Source organism: Ambystoma mexicanum, chromosome 1p (genome assembly GCF_040938575.1).
Source record: "Ambystoma mexicanum isolate Mex_15411 chromosome 1p, UKY_AmexF1_1, whole genome shotgun sequence".
Classification (NCBI taxonomy): domain Eukaryota; kingdom Metazoa; phylum Chordata; class Amphibia; order Caudata; family Ambystomatidae; genus Ambystoma; species Ambystoma mexicanum.
Genome location: NC_090921.1, coordinates 943,338,853 through 943,359,565, shown reverse-complemented (window position 1 = coordinate 943,359,565; position 20,713 = coordinate 943,338,853). Strand labels below are relative to the sequence as shown.

General features: G+C 46.5%; 1 protein-coding gene across 2 annotated transcripts in view; it reads left to right on the top strand.

The window, feature by feature from the left end:
- Nucleotides 1-20,713, top strand: part of DYNC1LI2 (dynein cytoplasmic 1 light intermediate chain 2) — an 843,150-nt gene that overhangs the window by 535,347 nt on the left and 287,090 nt on the right. For both annotated transcript variants that reach the window (XM_069653153.1, XM_069653162.1), the window contains one exon: nt 16,099-16,210. In XM_069653153.1, the coding sequence (XP_069509254.1) occupies nt 16,099-16,210 (112 nt within the window). The remainder of the gene's footprint in view (nt 1-16,098; nt 16,211-20,713) is intronic.

Here is a 20,713-nt window from a genome sequence, read left to right as displayed (position 1 = left end):
TCCAATTTGAGCGTGGCCGAGGTCGGAGTTATTTTCACCGTTGTTTTAATGTCTGCGCATTTTAGTGCGTCTCCGTTGTGGTTACGCTGTGAAGAGCCATGATTTGAGGAGTTTCCTGAATGCTAGCTGGTTTGTTGTGTTCCGTATATTCTTAGGTAGGTCGTTCCAGGTTTTGGGTGCCTGGTGAGAAAGAGGATCCTCCGAATCTTTTTTTTTTCTTCTGTTGTAGGGTTTTGGTTCCAGCCGTATGTCGGTTAGGAATTGTGCGCCTTGTTTGTGTATTGCTCTGTGCGTGATGTACATGGACTTGAACTTTATTTGCTGTTTTAGTGGTAGCTAGTGTAGTATTTTTAGCACAGGTGTGATGTGTTCTCTTCTGGGTAGCTTCTGGGTAGCTTGAGAGGAGGAGTCTGACTGCTGCATTTTGCATTCGTTTAGAAGTCGTTCGGTCATGCCCAGGTATAGGCTATTGGCATAGTCTACTCTGAAAATGATCAGAGCGATGATGGTAAGTGTTTTGTTGGCGAACGACAGGAACGGTAGGATCCTTTTTCTGCTTGCAGGAGGAAGAAACATTTCTTGATTACCGAGTTTACTTGTGGCTCTAGAGTGAGGTTGTTATCCATCAGGACCCCTAAGTTTTTTACAGTTGATGATGGTTCTGGTGTGGTGCCGAGCTCTCTTGGCCAGGGGATGTAGTTGATGTCTCCTCCTTTTTTTTTTTTTTGCAAACAATCATTATCTCTGTTTGGCCTGGGTTGATTTTGAGATGGTTGAGGTTCATCCAGTTGAATATGTCGCGAAGGCAATTCTCTAGTGTGGTGTTTTCTTCTCGGGTATCTTGTATGTTGATTATTTGAGTATCGTCGGTGTAGTTGTAGCATGTGAGGCCGTGTTTTTTTTATGAGTTTGATTAATAGGTACATGTAGATATTGAATGGAAGCGGTGAGAAGGATGATCCTTGTGGTACTCCGCACGTGGAGTCTCTGGGTTTGGATTTAAAAGGTTTGATCCATACTGTTTCTGTTCTGTTTGTTAGGAAGGATTTGATCCATAGTAGGGCAGTGTCTGTTATCCCTAGTCCTTCTAATCTCTTTATGAGGATGGCGTGGTTGACAGTGTTGAAGGCTGCAGACAGATCAAGGAGAATCAGGGCGGTGCTGTTGTCTGAGTCTGCGTTTGTTTTTAGGTTGTCCCATATTGAGAGGAGAGCTGGTTATGTTCCTCTCATGGGTCTGAAACCAACTTGTGCCTGGTCTAGTAGGCAGTGCTCTTCTATAAATTCTTGGGTTATTTGGTAGACTTACGCTTCTAGCAGTTTGGCTATGTAGGGTATGTTGGAGATGGGGCTGTAGTTGGAGAAGTCCTCTACGTTTCCTGCTGTGTCTTTGAGAAGCAGCTTGATGTAGGCAGATTTGAAGGCCTGTGGTACTTTATGAGATTGAGAGGTTGATAAGGTTCCTGTGGTATTCCATTGGGGGTTCCTTGTTTGAGAATTGTTTTGTATATGTCTGGGGGGCAAGGGTCTTCAGGAGAGCCTGATTTGTTGCTTTGGTTTACCAGTTTGACGAAAGCCCCAACTGACATTTCTGGGAAGTTTCGTAGCTTGTTTGCGTGTTCCTCGTCGTTGTCGGTGGGGTTTGAGCTGTGATCGCTTGGTCTGTTTTGTATGGTGTGTTCGATGGAGGTTATTTTGTTCTTGAAGTGGTCTCCGAGGTCCTCGCAGAGTTTCATCGATGGAATTGGCGTGTTATTGCAGCCCGGTGGGTTTTTTATTTCGTTTGATTTTGAATAGTTCTTTTTGAGCGTTTGCTGCTCTGAAGATTCGGTTGTCGTAATGTTTACTCTATGCTTTTTGTATTTCCTTTTTATATGAGCGGATCTGTTGTAGGAATTTCAATTTGTTTGCGGTGGTGTTGTTGGTCCTCCATTCAGATTCTAGTTTTCGTTTTTTTCTTTTCATGGCGTTGAGTAGTGGGATGAACCATTTTGCTGTAGTTTTCTTACGTGATGGGGTGAAGGGCTTTTCTTTGGTGATGTCGTCTAGGGTTGTTGCGATCTAGGTATGAAGTAGAGCAACTTTTTTGTCTAGGTCTGCTTCTTACATGGTTGATGCTTGTGGTTTGCTGAGTTCTAGGAGCTCGGTTAGGTTGGAGTTTTTTATGGTTCTCCAATTTCTTTTCATCATGATGGGTCGTTTTTCTTGTTGCTTTTTTGTTGCAGCGGCTGTTGTGTTTATGAATGGAATGATGAGGTGGTCGCTCCAAAGTATTTGAATTGGGGGTGCCGTGGTGATGAGTTCCTTGTTGGCGAAGATTGCGTCAAGTGTGTGCCCTGCTGAGTAGGTTGCTCCTTTGACTAGTTGTTGTAGGTTCATGGCTGCTAGTTGGGCGGTTAAGGATTTTTGTGTAGTTGTGGTTTCTTTGTCAAACCAAATGTTGAAATCTCTGAGGATGATCAGATGGTTGTATTTAATGGCTAGGATGGTGATTGCTTCTGTGAAAGCGTCTATGAAAGTCGCATCGTAGGTTGGTGGTCTGTATATCGGGATGAATTTCAGGTTAGTTTTGGGATTTACTGAAAGTTGTAGTATTAAGGAAGAAAGGGAATTGGCACAGAAATTAACATTCTCCCTAACACACTCTCACAGAAGGCCCCAGTTTCCATGTCCTCGTGATCACTGGCTCAGCCATGCAGTCACCAGGGAACAGCCACTCCTTTGCAGCCCCTCAAGGGAGACCATGATGCTGCCTACCCCTCACTGAAGTCCAGAGCCACCCACCAATAAAAAGCCAGCATGACATTGGATTAGCATCTTCTTTTTTTTTAAATCTCTTTATTAGTATGTCATTAAATTAAATCACAGAAGAATCAAATACAGAAAGGAATAGTGAACCAGAGAACACAAACGAAAATTATTCAATTAAAGAACATATTAATAAACAGCATAATCAAATGATCCCTCCGACATACTAAGAAAAACAGACACCAAACCAAATCCCCCAAAAAGTATAATGGTGAGAAGGAAAAAAAAATTTCCCCTCTTTTCCCCTTCCCTATCTCTTTTCCTTTTCCCACTACACCATTTCTACCCACTCCTCATACTAATCCGCAGCCTATATAGTCAATCATACAAGGCATTGAATGGACCCCAAAACAGATTGTACACCTCTTCCTTGTCTTTCACTCTAAATGAGAACTTTTCAAAATTCATCTTCTGAGCAGAGAGCCTAGACCCTACAGTCCCAGTTGTTTGCCTATTTATGGTCCGTAATATAGAAAACCGCATTGTGAGAGCACTAAATGACGTGGGGGGGGGCTTCAGTCATCCAATTTTTCATACAAAGTATGTAGCCCAGTTATCGGTAATGGATTTGGTGATTCTAGGTTGCCCTATAATACAAGCAATCTCCTTGTGATCAATCCTAGGTTAACATTTTAGATTACATTATTTCTTCACAATATAAACAAATTCAATGGCTTACTCTGAGAATAAAAAAGGCTCTATTGGAAGAATTTGACAAGAAAACACAACTTATTTCTATGTCATTCGATTAGTTTGTTTTATCTTGAGGCAGAGCATGTGACATTCCAATCCCTACCATAACTCACCATTGTATAATAGAGGCCTTTATGGGCGGACTTTGGGGAAGGAGTGGCGCAGCTTGCCACCACGCTTAATTTTAAGTGGTCATAGTGCACTGTAATAGGATTTGAACCCATACATTTTACCCTTTGTTCAGTGGCTATAGAATTTGGCAGTTTACATGGTCTCCTATTAACAGTAGAAATGGAAGTTTAGTTGTAAAGCCATTCTTTGTGCTTCCATCCTGGAGTGAGCAATGATCATTTCTTCTCCTGTACTTGAGAATGCTTTGCAGAAGGAACCATTGGGCAATGATTTCCCATTCCGCTGTGTTGGAGCCAGCTGTACATTTCAGAGTACAGGCACAAAAAGGGAAAGATTAGTGGGTTACCACTCTAAATGTGCATGTGGATGTAGGGAATGAGAGCTCCAGTCCTCTTGTCTGTCTTTTTAGTTTATTTGCTTATATAGCGCGCCAAAACTGTGGGTATATGGGCGCTTTAACAGAATTTGTTACAACATACAAAAGAAATACATCAACGGAAGGTTAAAAATTACAGTGACTTATATACAGATTTCAAATGGATTGTGTCCTCCAACGTATTCCACATCGTTGACATGTAATGCCCACAGCTGTGCTGCTTTGGAATTCTTTTCAGCAGAGGGCGTCTTGCATCGATGGCGTCGGGTCGATGTCCCTCGAAGGCCTCCATCGAGGGTCACTGGATGTTAAAAATAGGACGCATAGCACCCGTAGCCTCAGTTCTGTTTTTTCTGCAAACTTGTTTGCTTGGAGAACTCGGCACGCCTCTTGTTATATTTTTCTTAGAATATGTCTTCATCTTCTACCCGTCCGACTCCGTGGTCTGGGGTTAAGACATGCCGGGACTGTAAGTCCAAAATGTAGATTACGGACCTGCACCGCATCGGCTTGTGGTGTCTGGGCGAAAGTCATGATACCGACGACTGTTCGAAGTGCCAGTCGGTGACTGCCAAGGCCTTGCGGGAGCGTAAGGGGAAGTTGCAGGTAGGTTAGGTTTCTAAACCTCGTAAATCCCAAAAACTACTGGTTTTTCCACCGACGATTCGAGGGGGTGACTCTCCTTGTCGAAAGAAATCCTGGGGATCTCAGTCCCGGAGTGGCTCTCGCCACTCGTCCTCATCTCAGCACTCCCGGAAGCGGCGTCATCGGTCGCCTTCCCCCGTCCTCGTCAGTTGATGGAAGTGGCTTGTCCCACTGAATCCTCGACTCCTGAGGAATGGGAGGCATTCAGGGAGCAAATGCTGGCGATTTTTCAATCCCAGGGCACAGTTCCGTCCGCGCCTTTTGGTAGAAGCCGGCAGGAAATGGTCTCGGTCCGATGTTCGCGCCCCTTCGGGCCCAGGCCCTCAGGACGATAAACATTGACAACCGTTGAGGTCCTGTTCAGACAAGACGCAGCGAAACCGTAGAAATCTGGTAAGTGCTTGAGGTCAGCGTTGACATCTTCGGCACAATGTCCGTTGAGTGTGGCGGTCAGAGCTTTGCCTTCTATCCAGCCCTCAGAGCCTTTGGCGCCTACATCTACACCGAAGCCTTCGGGGAAATTTGGCCGGAATTTGCCTGGGGAGGCCCCTGGCACTGTGGATCCTCCGAGAAAGGCTTTATCCAAGACTGTGAGGCCTGTTGTGGACTCGAGGGCCGTTCCTGTCCCTAGGAAGGAGTTATTTCATTCTCTGCATGATATTTGAGGATGAGGAGAGGTCAGATATGGAGTTAAAATCCTGTTGAAACTCACGAGGCTCCTGAAATGTTTTTTTCTGAAGACAGTCAGTTGGAGGAGTTGCGTCAATGTTTGCATGATGCCAGTGGCCTTGAGACATCTCATGAGGTGGAGTTTTTGGTAGCCAGAGCCTGCGGCTCCTGCTGAATCCTCCTATAGTAGGTTGATGTTGAGAGTTAGAGTATCTCAGGTGGTCCGGTCCTCTGGTTGCATTCGATCAGGATGACCGGACTGATATTTTGAATCGGGGGCCGTCCACTGACCCATTGTTGACTTCATTTGGCATTGCAACAAAGGGTGGCAGCTACTTTGCAGACCCCGGAGTCTCTTCCGGCAGTCAACAAGTCGTTGACTAAGAAATACCGCCCATCCAGTAGTGACCCCAGCTCCCTATCCACTCACCCCACTCCGGAGAGTTTGGTGGTTCCGGCGGCTACGGCCACCTCGAAGCAGGCGGCGTACCCTACCATCCCTCCTGATAGGGACGACAAGCGCCTCGATGGTTGGGCACGCAAGGTATTTTCTGCGGGGAGTGTGGCACTGAAGTCGGTCAACTCCACCTGTACCTTGGCAAGATTTTCACACACACTGGAATTCTGTCTCTAGCAGCTGAGCATATTGCTGAGGGGGAAGAAAGGGATGGGTTCCTTGCTCTTGTGTAGGATGACAGCGGATAGTGTTTTAGCCGTTCCATGGCTGCGATCACTGTGATACGCAGGTTTGCGTAGTTGCGGAAGTCAGGTTTTGCTCCAGATGTGCAAGCCCGTATGAAAATGCCCTTTGGCTCATTTGTTTGGCAGCAAGGCTGACGAGAGCCTTGAGAGGTTGCAGACCTCAAAAGCTGCTGCTAAATCTTTGGACGCAGCTGTGCGTCAACCTACACCTTTTTGTCCTACGGGACAGCAGTGGCGGGGGGGGGGGGTTCCTTTCGTTACTACTCCTCTTTTGGTAGAACGAGAGGAGCCGCTAATCAAAGGGGTCACCGTAAAGGTACCCCTGGTGGACGGGGTACTAGAGGTGTCAAAGCCGCTCAGGCAACAGCCTCTTTGCCTTCAGGCGCTGCCACAGCCGCTCCAAAACAGCTATGAGGCCATGCTCCATTGTTCGCTGGTTGGGGGCAGACTGTCTCAGCATCTCGAAGAATGGCGAGCTATTACTTTGGATGCATAGGTTTTGGATACAATGGCCTATGGCAACTGCAGCGGCCTCAATACAATCCAACGGGGAATCTCTTTGAAGCTTCCCGATCCACTCCTTGTGCAGGAAAACTTGACCCTGCTGGAGAAAGGCACTATAGAACTGGTGCCTGTGGCGGAGAGGAACAAGGGATCGTATTTCCTATATTTTTTGATTCCAAAGAATGGGGACTGAGACCCATCTTGGACTTGCGTTGGTTGAACAAGTTCCTCAGGAAGGACAAGTTCAAGATGGTCACTTTCTCTCCGGTCCTTCAGGCCCTTCAACTTCAGGATTGGTTGGTGTTTCTGGACTTACAGAATGCTTATTTTCATGTGCCGATTCATCCAAAGCACAGAAAATACCTGAGGTTTGCGGCTGGCAACTCACTTCAGTTTTGGGTCTTGCCATTCAGTTTGACCTCCGCCACAAGGGTCTTCACCAAGCTAATGGTGCTGGTGGCAGCGTATCTGAGAGGGGGGGGCTCACGTCTACCCCTACCTGGATGATTGGTTGGTCCGGGCGCGTTCTCCCGAACAAGCTTTGGATCATCTCAACCTCACCTGCCACTCCCTTCACAAGCTGGGCTTCTCTCTCAATTTCAAGAAGTCGCATATGACACCTTCCCAACAGCTCCAGTACATCAGGCTGTGTTGGACAAGCCTCCCAAGGTGAGGGCTCATCACATTGTGCAGATGGTCAACAAATTTCAACATGCCTAGAGTCTTCTGGCCTTTGAAATCTTAAGGTTGCTCGGCCTCATGGCATCCTGCATTGTTCTGGTGCCAGAGGGCCAGACTGAGATTGAGATCCTTTCAATGGGTTCTCAAGATGCAGTGGGCGCAATTCTCAGGCAAGATGTCGGATCCCGTTCAGATGCCACTCTCGGTCTCGCAGGATCTTCTATGGTGGGCCTGCAAAGGGAATCTGATGAAGGGGGAGCCGTTTTGGCAACCGTGGCCGGAGGGGACGGATTTCCCTCACAGGATGGGGAGCTCATGCCAACGATCTGCGCGCCAGCGGTCGTTGGTCTCCGTAGGAGTCCATACTCCACATCAACCTGTTGGTGATGAGGGCGATCAGGCAGGCTTGAAGCCTTTTCTGCCGGCTGTGCAGGGGAAGAGTGGCCTGATCATGACAGACAACACACTGGTCATGCATTACCTCAACAAAAAAAGGGGGGGGTTAGGGTAACTCCCGCTGTGCAGAGATGCGATGCACCTCTGGGCGATACAGCATGGAATCTCACTCTCGGCAGTTCATCTAGCCGGAGAGGAGAATGCGGCGGCGGATGCTCCGAGCAGGCAGAGCACGGTCTCCCACGAGTGGGAGTTGGCTCAGGAAGTCCTTCTAGAGATCTTCGCCCTTTGGGGGACCCCTCAAGGGATCGGTTTGCGACTGGTGCCAAGATTTTGCTCAAGGGAATTTCCTCCGAGAGGAGCCTTGGGGGACGCATTTGTCGTGGATTGGTCATTCCCACTTCTGTATGCGTTTCCTCAGGTGCTAAGGAGGTTGCAGAGGTTTGGATCCCACATGATCCTCATTGTTCCGGATTGGGGCAGTAGAGGATGGTACCCGGACCTTCTAGAAATGTCCATCTGCCCTCCACACAGTCTTCCCTACAGAGAGTATCTTCTCTATCTCACGAGGGGGGTGGGGGGATTTTGGGGTGTGGCGGGGGGTCGTGTTCTCCATTCAGAGGTCAAGACTCTCAAACTTCACGCTTGGTTTCTGAAAGGTTGAGATATAAGGATTGGGACCTCCAGGATGACGTGCTGGAGGTGTTGCTTTCGGCCAGGTGGCTGGCAGCCAAATCCCTGTACCGTTGGCGTAGGTTTTGCGACTGTTGCAGAGGAAACCATGTCGATCCTTTTCAGTGTTCCATTCCGATGGCTTTCTTTTTTCCTTCTTTGGCCCACAGGGGTCTTCAAGTGGGTACCATTAAAGGTCACCTTGGGCGCTGTCTATTTTCAAGCGCTCGTCTGAAGAATGTTTTTATTTTAAGATTCCTTTGATTTCCCAATTTCTAATAGGACTCGCAAATGTGTCTCCACCCCCCCCCACCCCCCCTAACCCCTCCCCCCCAGTTTCAGGTGCTGGTCAGCTTTTTGTGCGATACACTGGACACAGATTGGGCCAGGCTGTTACTAAACAGACCTTGTCCAGGTGGATTATCGTCACCATTACTGAAAGTCACAGATTGGCGGAAAAGGACCCTCTGGAGGGGGTTGAGAGCCCACTCCACTAGGGGCGTGGCTACATCCACAGACCTGCAGCAGGGAGTTACTATATATTTGTGACGCAGCAACGTGATCTTCCATCCACACCTTTCTCGAGCATTACTCCTGGATACGCTCCATGGTCAGAATATGGCCTTTGTGGTAAAACAGTGCTTTATTCTGCCATCTGATTGGGTATTCTAAATTCTTTTCCCTCCTCCATTCACTGATGCTGCTTTGGGAGTCTGTCAAAGATGTGGAATACATTGGAGGACACAATCCATTCGAAGAACTAGTTACTTAACAACTGACAAAGTTCTTTCAACTGGATGTTCCTCCAACGTATTCCACATCGCCCTCCCAGTCTTCCCCTCTGAAGAATTTCCTATGTTATTGTAGCTTGCGTTCCTGCAAGGCTAGGTACAGTCAAGCAGTCCTTGTGTACGAGCATGTTGCACGTTATGGAGGAAAAAACGTAAACTGAGGATATGGGTGCCATGCATCCTATTTATAACATCCAGTGACGTCACCCTCGTCGGAGGCCTTTGAGGGACATCGACCCGACGCCGACGACGCAGGACGCCCTCTGCCGAAAAATTTCCGAAGCACCACAGCTGTGGATATTACACGTCAAAGATGTGGAATACGTTGGAGGAACATCCAGTTGAAAGAAGGTTACCAGTTGGTAAGTAACTAGTTCTTCTATACAAGTATATAAAAGGGTCTAAGGTGAGAGTAAGCGTACATAAACAGTTGCTTATATAAACGGAGTTTGTTACGGCATACAATTTAGATACATCATCAGAGAATTAAAAGTTACAGTAAGTTATATACAGATTTCTATACAATTATAAAGATATTTCGAATGGATTGTGTCCTCCCACGTATTCCTCATCTTTGATATTAGTATCGTCAGCATTGCTGCTTCGGAAAAGAAAATGTCCACACCAGAGGGCGCTGTGCTCGATGTCGTGGCGTCTATGTCCCTCAAGGGTCACTGCAGAGTGTCGACGTCATCAGCAGTACAAATAGCTTGAGCCGCGCCCATTTTCTTCAGTTCCGTTTTTTCAAACGTTTTTGATTCGAGTGTTGAACGGTGCGCTTCAGTTTCGTCAAGAAATGTCTTCACCGTCTAACCCTTCGACCCCAAAGTCTGGGTTTAAAAAATGCCATGACTGCTGGATGAAGATGTCCATTACCGAACCCCACCGCGTCTGCTTGTGGTGCCTGGCTTCCGGACAGATGACTGCGGATCCTGTCAGGCCATGACAGGAAAAGCTCTCGGGGAGCGCCGAGGCAAACTGGCAGCGGGGAGGGAAGCTTTGAAGGCCTCTCCGAAGAGGGATACAAAGTCTGGTGAGTCTAGGGACTCGTCCCGGCGTAAGAAGTCTCCGTCGAGGAGTCGGTCGAGACAATCATTTTCTTTGTCAAAGAAGGCGAATAAGAGACGCCATAGGTCTCCAGCTTCCTCTGATTCCTCTACAGCTCTTAACCAAGAATGATTCCCCCAGAAAATGGGAGGCTTTCAAGAGCTCAATGTTGCGTATCATTGAGAATGTGGACTCAACCCCCTCGGAGTCACTCAAAAACCATGCCCTGGTCGATCCTTCAGATGAGAGGGAGGTCAAAGACTACGGCCTGACCTCTGCCCCTAGGGTTTTCATCAATCTGATGGCGGTAGTGGCAGCAAGTTTCAGGAGCTGGGCTATTCACATCTACCTGCATGACTGGTTGATCAGGGCTCGTTCACCCGAACAAGCCCAGGAACACCTCAGTATCGCCTGTCACTCCCGACACAGACTGGGCTTCTCCCTCAATTACAAGAAGTCCCATATGATACCATTCCAAAGACTCCAGTTCATCAGAGTGGTCTTGGATACGTCCTCGGGGAAAGCCTCGGCTCCTGAGGTGAGAGCTCAGCACATTCAGCAGATGGTAACAAAATTCCAGAATGCCCAACAACTTCCGGCCTTCGATTTCTTGAGGTTGCTCGGTCTCATGGCAGCCTGCATTTTCCTGGTGCCACAGGCCCGATTGAGAATGAGATCCCTTCTTTGGGCTCTCAGGACTCGGTGGTCCCAATTTTCAGGGAATATGTCAGATCATCTGAAAGTTCTGGGCAGAGTTGCTCAAGACCTAATTTGGTGGGCTTGCAAGGGCGATATTCTCAAGGGAGAATCATTTTGGCTACCATGGCTGGAGATAAACGTAGTGACGGACTCCTCACTCATGGGGAGCCCACACCAACAAACTGACAATCAGCAGTGGTTAGTCTCCATTGGAGTCCAAACTACAAATCAACCTTTTGGAACTGAGGGCAATCAGACTAGCGTTGAAGGCTTTCCTGCCCTCTGTACGGGGAAAGAATGTTCTGATACTGGCTGACAACACAGTGGCCATGTACTACCTCAACAAGAGAGGTGGTGTAGGGTCACTGCCACTGTGCAAAGAGGCAATGAAACTCTGGTTCTGGGCAATACAGGAAGGAATCTGTTGGCAGTTCATCTAGCTTGAGAGCAGAACACGGCAGCGGATGCTCTGGAACTAACTCAGGAAGTCCTTCAAGAGATCCTCACCCTTTGGGGAACCCCTCAAGTGGATCTGATTGCGACCAGTGTCACCCGGAAGTGCGATCAGTACTGCTCAAGGGAATTTCCTCCAAGAGGAGCTCTAGGGGAACTGTTAGTAGTGAACTGGGAATTTCCACTCCTGTATGCATTTCCGCCAGTCCCTGTGATTCCTCACGTAGTCAGGATGTTGAGAATTTCAGGAAAACCATGATCCTAATTGTTCCGGATTGGGCCAGGAGGACGTGGTACCCGGAACTTCTAGACATGTCCATCTGCCTTCCAATATGTCTTCCAGAAAGAGAGGATCTTCTCTCGCAAGAGGAAGGTTGGGTTCTCCATCCAGAGGTCAAGATACCCAGCCTTCACGCATGGGTCTGAGAGGCTGAGATATAAGGATTGGGACCTCCCGGAAGACGTGATGGACATTTTGCTTTCGGCCCGACGGCCAGCAACCAAATCTGGCACACCCATAGTGCTTTCTTTCCTGTCGCATCTAGCCAATCTGGGGCTCCAGATTGGAACGATAAAAGGATACCTAGCTGCACTTTCCATTTTTAAGTGCTCCTCTGAAGAGGTCTCTTATTTCAAGATACCATTGATTGAGCAATTTCTAAAGGGTCTCACTAATATGTACCCTCCAGTCCTATTTCATGTCCCTGTTTGGGATTTAAATTTGGTATTAAAATTTCTCACATGCATTCAGTTCGAGCCATTGCATTCATGTCCTCTAAGGCTCCTTACATTAAAAACAGTCCTACTAGTGGCTCTAACATCAGCCCGCAGGGTGAGTGAGTTACAGGCTTTCTTGTAAGCCTCCTTAAACCATTTTCATAAGGAAGTCAAACCATCATTCCTGCCCAAGTTAGTCTGACTTTCATTTGTCTCAAGATAAAACTGCCAACTTTTAACCCTCCCCCTCATGCAGGCAAGGAGGAAGAAATGCTTCGCAAGCTAGACCCAAAAAGGGCTCTAAGCTTTTATATTTCAAGACTTGCTAAATTTCGGCAAGATGATCAATTCTTTATTGGGTATACTGGCCACAAATTGGGCCTGGCAGTAACTTAACAGACTATATCCAGATAGATAATTTTAGCAATTGGAACTACCAGATGGGCTAAGGGCCCATTCTACTAGGGGCATGGCAACTGCTGCGGCTCTGCAAAGGGATGTCCCGGTAAGTGATATCTGTGCAGCGGCCACCTGGTTGTCTATGCATACATTTGTAAAACATTACTGTTTAGAGACTACCTCGTCTCTAGGAGGTCTTTTTGCAAAGGCCATTTTTCAAAAGGTCCAGGACTAATTTAATTGGTACTCCCTCCTTCAAATTGTCACTGCTTTGGGAGTCTATTAAAGATGAGCAATACGTGGGACGACACACTCCATTCGAAGAACAAGTTACTTACCCCTGTTAACATTCTTTCGACTGGATGTTCTTCCCACGTATTTCTCATCGCCCCTCCCAGCCTACCCCGCCGTACAATGTACGTGTTTTACACTCCGCTCTTTCTGAGAGCTTGCGATCTTGGGGTCCTGGTCAATCCCTTGATTGATGAGAACGAAAAACAGAGCTGAGCCAACTGGCGCGGCTCGTTTTATTTTTACTGTTGATGTCCTTCGAGGGTCGCCGTAGAGTGTCGACGTCATCAACGCCATGACATCGAGCACAGCGCCCTCTGGTGTGAAATATATATATTTTTCTGAAGCAGCAAAGCTGACGATATGAATATCAAAGATGAGGAATATGTGGGAGGGACATCCAGTTGAAAGAAAGTTACCAGGGGTAAGTAACTTGTTTGTCTAGGAGCAAGCAAGGAGAATGCCTAGTGTTGCATATCAAAGGTGTGTGTCCTATGCAAATACATGGAGTAAGCATAAATATATGGTGTGAGCATGTGTTTGAAGTCAGAGGAGAGAAGTCCTACTTCAGCCGGGCAACGTGCCATGATTTCACCTTGTATCAGGATGGTTCGACTCTTAAAGCTGTGGGCAGAGAGTTCCAGATCTTAGCTGCTAGTACTGGGAAACTCGACCCGCCTGTTTTGTGCGATTTGAATTTTGGAATGTTGAGGCAGTGAAGGTAGTTGGCTCTGGTAGATCTAGAGTATTCCTTTCTTGAGAACTTATCAATCAAGTATTTAGCGACCAAATTGTAGAGACATTTGTGGGTAATCATCAGGGTTCTAAAGGTACTCCAGTCCTGTATTCGAAGCCAATACATTTGGTACATTTGGAAGCTTCTGCAAGTGCTAGGATCAGGAGAACATCCCCAAAGAAACTTGGGAAAGACTGGCTTATTCGGGAAGAGGAGCATGGGTATATAATGCATTGAAGTACCTGGTTTCTTGTCTTTGAAGGTAAAATAAAACATTCAGGCAAACAGACTCCATAGGTGCAGTATCTGACGAAATGGGCTGCAGTTGAAAAAGATGACTTTCGATATTCCTCAAGGCTGTCAAATTCTTTTTTTTTTAACCACTTTATTTATGATTTTAAATAATCACGCAAAAAACAAACGACAATACCTTGAAAAACTGAATAATACAATCGGGTAATAAACTTCATAACATTTGCAAGATACATACGGTACCATATTCAAACCAATGAAAGCATTGAAATCAATAGCAACCACCAAGTACCATTCTATACCCAGTTCATCAATATTGGACACACCACAAACAAGACAAGACCACATTAACGAGCACAACAGACAACTCCAAATAGCCAATAATCAGCCCCCCAAACGATGTAACAAACCAATCAATACATTGTTCCAGACTTTCAACCATACAATTCATCAAAAGGCCCCCACAGCCGGGAATAAGACCCCTCCCTACCCTGATTCAGAAACATAACTTTCTCATAGTGCGATAGGGAATAACCATTCCTCCACATTTGGTTTCTTTCTTGACTTCCAGACCCGTAAAATTTGTTTAGTCGCCACAACCAAAATTCTATTTGTCCAGTCTGTTCGTTCTCTGGCCCTACTCCCCCTTCCTCCGTTTGACAATAAAATTGTTGAAGAGAAAGTACGTGGAAGTTGCTCCGCCACCACAATGTCCAATCTATCCAAAACATTAGACCAAAAATCAGACACCCTTGAGCATACCCACAACATATGGAACAAAGTACCTCCTCCACATCCACACCCCCAACAGGAATCAGTCTCCAAAGTCCCAATCTCGCCATCCTAGACGGTGTCCAATACAATCTATAAAGGACCCTTTGTCTGACGTACCTCAACCCCAAATCCATTTTCGCTCGTACCCCCACATGAATCAGGTATTCCGATTCCTTCATTGGAATAACAATGTCAAGGTCTTCCATCCAAGCCAGGCGAATCTTGTCCCAAGCTTCTACCACCGACCTATCCCATGGCATCATATTGATATACGTAGACAGTGTACGGGGTGGAACGGACAATCTCACCCATTGGTCTTTCTGCCATAGTCATCCAACATTCCTGTTCTCTCAATCAAAAGGGCTTTTAAAATCCTATAACGTCCCCGCTCCCTACCCCCAATCCCAAAGGTCACTCTCAACTGGTCAAACGGAATCATACGACCATTCTGCCACACATCTCGAATCCGAAGTATGCCCTTACCAATCCAACTTTTCCAGCATAAAGATTTGTTCATCCTTTGCAACCCCATATTATGCCACAAAGACGCATCAAAGTGCATCCAGATATTGTCCCCATTATTTTGCATAAAACTGTCAAATTCTTAACAAGGCGTGCACACTATGAATTTCACTATCTGTGATTGTCTATTTCTGTCTCTTCCTGGCTGATTGTGAAATCACATTCCCAACTATTTGCACCTTTGTAATATGATTAGTAGTTTCTTATTGTTCATATCCCTCTTTGCAGATAGATTTCACTTGCAGACAGGTGTCCAATTCACAATTCCGAATTAGGGGAGGGGAACGGGTTCAAGCGTTGCTGATTTTTAAATCTATTGGCTAGATGAGGAGGCAACCACCACCCCAGAGCTACTATGTAGTACAACTCCTAGGTGTACCATCTGGCGAAAGGAAAGTAATGTGCCTTTAACATGAGTAGTGATCTTCAGAGCCCTTGGCATAACATACTCCCCATGAACTCCAGGAATGATAAATGCTGTATTTTAGATTTTAGCAATGCACAAACAGGAGAGGGTAGGATAACTTGAAGACCTTGGTATTCAAACATTTTCATACCAAGCCCTCCTGAGTAAAAATACTGTTTCCTGAGCCCCCCACCTAGGGGTTGGGCCTCCTGGGGGGGGGGCGACAAAGGGCGTCTTGGTGGGGCCCAAACTCTTTAAAATACAAGCAGATTCTCTACTGCTTACATTTTCTTTAAAAAGCAGTCCTCTTAATCCCTTTCTGGAGAGTCTAAACCCCCCTCACCCTAGACATCCTTCAGCTCCCCCTCCACTGGGGGGCAGGACGTGGGGTGGAGGCAGTTACACAGTTTGAAAACCAGTGCTCTAGGAAGACCTAAATACCTAGAAGGGGAATGCAGCTTGGGATCTAAAAGTTAGTAAAATAGTACCATGAGTGGCTCTGACACATCATGATGTTGAGTCCATGTAAATGAAAGACTAGCAAACCATCATCACTGTCATTGGACAATAAATGCACACACAACATCTCAAGCCACTGTGTGCAAAAAAACAAATTAAGTGCATGATAGTAACCACCAAGCAACCATTTATAGGATTATAGTTTGAAAAACCTAAAAGACATTCATTAGAAAATGCCAAATGATAATGTGTCTTCAACTGTTTTCATTTTCTAGTCCTGCTGGTTGGGATAATGAGAAGAAAATTGCAATTTTGCATGAAAACATTTCAACAGTAAAGCCAGAGGATGCATATGAAGACTTCATTGTAATGCCTCCAGTGAGAAAGGTAAAACATTCATCTATTGAAGGGTTTCTTTCATGCAATTTTACATAAATCCTACATTTTTATATAATAGACATGCTGCTGGTAAATCCAATGTGACTGTATTTTCCAACAGATTAAATTAGGTTTAGCTTCCAGGCGAGAAGGACAAACTACAAACACAGTGATAGCCACTTTTCATGAGGGCTGCTGACAAACTGGTTCCTACCATCAACACTGAACTATTGTGGATCATAAAAGGTGGTTACTGGTGGTCTAATATATTCTTTCAATTGTATTTTGTTGCACAGAATAGTTCTGCAGTTTCGGTCTTTGGGGTATTTCCAGCAAACATTAAAGTGTTCTAGGTGTGCCACATCCACTTCCAGTAAATAGAACTTTGCTTTTGTCTCCGTTTAGCTTCAATGGTTTACTCTGAGTGGAAGTCATTGCTGCTCCTCTTAGAAAACAGAGTGTGACTTTTACCACTTCACTTATAGCTTCCTGCAATTTCCTACATGGGAGCAAGGATTGGAAAGGTGGATGGTATTTTCCCTGGTACTTTGCCAGACAAAATATCTTAAGTAGAGCTTTTATAAACAGTGACTTTTATAGATCCCAAGCTTGCAAGATTCTTATCTGAAAAGGAGCTGTATCCAGGGCTTAAAATGTATGCAGATTGGGTAAAAAAAACAACCTCCGCATCTGCAAAGGTTTATTTTAAGAATGCTGGGTCTGTAAACATCCTTTATTCCTTGAGAACAGTTAAAAGGTAATGGATGCACTGTTGTCTGTGTTATAAATATCCGAATGGTATATACATCTATTTTTTAATATAAGTGTGTTAGTGGAAGTGTTTCTTTGATCTGCTTTGCTAACTGGGCCCTGTATACTTACAGCTCCCATCTTCCTCTTATGGTAGGCCTGACTGTTCCAGGAGTAGTACAGACTGAAACGAAGAGTTGTGTGCCCTGTATATCATTTGGGTTAGTTTTATGAAGTCTTACCTCGAGTGGACTTGGGGGTGGGGACTCCCTTAACATCCTTGACCAGGCCTTCACCGACCAAAGTCAGGAAATCGTGATTTTAGGGACAGAAACAGGTCTGTTAAACCCTGACTCAGATTTCTCTAGGGACCAGACTCCTTTGGTGACTGTTAAGATATTTCTAAACGCTGGCCTGGTGGACAGAGTTTAGGAGGCCACCTTAGTTATAGTGAACAGGGGAAACTCTGGGAGTTTAGCCAAACCAATAAAGGTAGCATGGACAGTGGTCAAGGCTACGTTCCAGGAGAGGTGAGTGTGGTCAGGGGCACACAATGTTTACACTTGGACAGTAAGTATAAAAATCCTATATTTATTATATGCCCAAACAACAAACAAGGCAAATGAATTTAACAAGTGATGTTATCACAGAATACTACAAAATATAAAACCTATTTCTGATGTTTGTTTATCTGCTTAAAATCCCATGCTGTGCATATAGTCTGACATCTAGTGGTAATCGCAGAGTATCACATCTTTCTTTCGAAGATCGAAACGGGGCGTTGACATCGGCATGACTGTAACACTATCCTTGACGTGTGTAGTGTACCCAAAATCCCTCACGCGGCAAGGTCCCTCAGATTGTTTTTTTCCACCGAATTAGTTGATCACCGTATGCAGAGCTCGCAAGAGTTTATATTGCTAAATATTGTTACTTTGTCCCACGACCTACGGTCGTCTAGTCTCCTGACTACTTCGTTTAGACGACTGCTTCATGGACTTTCTGCCGCTGAAGACATCCACTACTGTTCGGCGACTAGTGCACTAATCGATGTCTTGTCAACCGCGTGGCCTCAGCCTTCCGGCCAGGCCCTTGCAGTTGGGAGAGTGGGTTCATTCTTTTTCAAGAATGCATTTTCTTTTCCCTTCTCCTTCTCTATTTGGTCTGGCTGCCACCTACCTCTGCTATGGAGAGGACGCCCTTTAAATTTTGTCCATTGTGTAATGGCAAATTCCTGTGGAAGGACACCCATTGCTGTTGCAATATGTGTACCTCGAGACGACGACAAATGTTCTTTTAAGTCCTGCAAGCTCTTTCATCCCAAGACGTTAAAGGACAGGTGGACAAAACGATGGGCGGCCTAAGCAATCCAGGCCAAAAGTTATTCCCCCGTTGGCGCATTCACTTCGGATGACGAGGACTCCAGTGGTAGCCATGGCTCTGCCTGGAAGCCATAGACCTTTAGGCAAAACCCTCGGGTTCCCAGATGCCCGTCCCCGGGCCTGACAGACAGGCCACTGTCTCCGTTATGGGGAGTTCACACCCCAGCGACAAGGGCACACACGCACCACCTAAGCCCAAACACACAACCCTTAAGGCCTCCTCGACAGACACATCGAAGAAGCGCATAACGCCAACAGGCCCGTTGAAAACTTTGATATGTCTTCCAAACCTCACGGTTCGGCGCCCTCCACACCACTGTCTTCTCGGCATGTGACTGGGCTTTCTTCTCACAAGGGCTCCCCCAACCCCCAAAAAAACACGGTCGCCAACACGCCATCCAAGGACACGCAATCACCTAAGGTTTCGGTAGAGTCAACCGTGATGGCGCCGCAAGGCACGTCGAAACCTAGTATTCAACCGCCGAAAATACACAAGAGTCTCACGGCTATTTTGGCAGCAGGTGAACAAAGGTGCACCCTCGCTTGTCGAGGGGAGTATTCAGAAGCCCCACAGCCTCTCTCAAAGGCTTTGTCAGGAAAATCTCCCCCTTTTGAGCAGTTTTTTCCACCTCCAGGCCCCTCTGCATCTTCCCTGTGGACCAGGCAGAGATTTGAGAATTATATGGAGTAGATGGCCCAATTTAATGATTGATCGGATAAATACATTACTCCCAAGAGACCTAGGGAGGAAGACTCTTGCCCCGTTCCACAAAAGCTGCGAAAGCTTCCCATTCCTACACAAGTGCACCAAGAGGAGGTCTTTGATTACTCAGAACGGGAGGATACTTACAAGGACAATCCTTTTATCAGGACACAGCAGACTAGGACCAGGACTGGGAGCAGGATCAGCCAGCAGATCAGGGGCCTTGGCTTTCACCCACACATACCCCTGACCCAGACATTATTTGTCTAGACCCACCTTCACCTCAGCAAAGACAGTCATCGCCTTTGGATGATCAAATGCTATTTAATGGCATCCTAAAAATAGCCGCAGATCATTTTGAGATGGCTACACAGGAGACAGCTCCTGATGGCGACTTTGTTGAAAATATTCTCAAGAAGAAGCCTCCCACTAGTCCACCATTCCGCTACACAATTCAATAAAGAAACGCCTAGCTCCTGGTTTGTCACTCTCGCTCACAAGGGCAGTCAACCCTCAGGTTGAGAAATTGTTCCGCCCTGCTCCATCTGACCCTATGTATATACGAGGTCATAAGGTCATACCACACCGGACTACCTGGTTGTTACAACTACTAGAAAGAGGGCAGGGGTTCCACTATCCACAGCGGAAGCTCCCCCAGCTAAAGATTGCAAAAAAAGGTTCTGCCCTAGGAAAGCGTATCACTACTTCTGTGGCCTATTTTACCAGAATAACTAACATTACGACTCTCCTTGCTAGTTACAGTGACATCCAATGTGGCCTGCTCCAGAAAGGCCTTAAGAGGTCCCATTGCCCTCGCGTTCACGCCTGCTGGCAGGCGTGACTGATGGCAAGCAGGTGACACATAATATTTTAAAGAACACTCTAGACGTAGCTGAGACTGCTGGACATACTCTAGCCCAGGGGACTCTTCTTAAGAGACACGCCTGGCTGAAGAACTCAGGCTTCAAACTAGAGACATGGGCCTCACTGATTAACAAACCTGTCGAAGCCTCCAATTTATTTGGCAAGGCTGTCGATGACGCCCTGGAGACTGCTAAGAAAGAGCATGAGATGCTGAAATCTCTCAGCCAAATCACGGCCAAGCCCTTCAACCAGGGCAGAGGCTCAAATTCTTACCGTTCCTTTCACGGTCTATCTTTCTCCCGGTCTCGCCATGGTCAATATGGTTCTGAAAGTACCCCATGGTCCTCCGGCCTTGGCTCATCTGGAAATGGCCAATATCGGCAGAGATCAACGCAGAGGCAAGGGAATAGGTAGGAACTCTACTCCAAGAGGCTCCTCGGCATCCTTCCTAAAGTGGCTCGTTGGTTTGGGTCACCTCCCATGCCTCCCCAGTTGGGGAAGCTTGTCATTCATTCACACATGGGAGGGGATCATATCAGGCCAGTGGGTGTTAAAGACCGTCACCCACGGTTACTGCATAGAGTTCCACTGACCACCTCAATACCACCCACCGAAGAGCAGACGCCTATCACCAACACACCTGCAAATCCTGCTGGAAGAGGTACGGATCCTTCTGGAAAAGGGCGCCATAGAAGTTTTCCCCATTCACCAGGTAAACAAGGGTATTTATTCTGTGTACTTCCTTGTACCCAAAAAAGGATCTCACCATGCGCCCTGTATTAGACTTGCACCCAGCAAACAAGTATGTCAAAC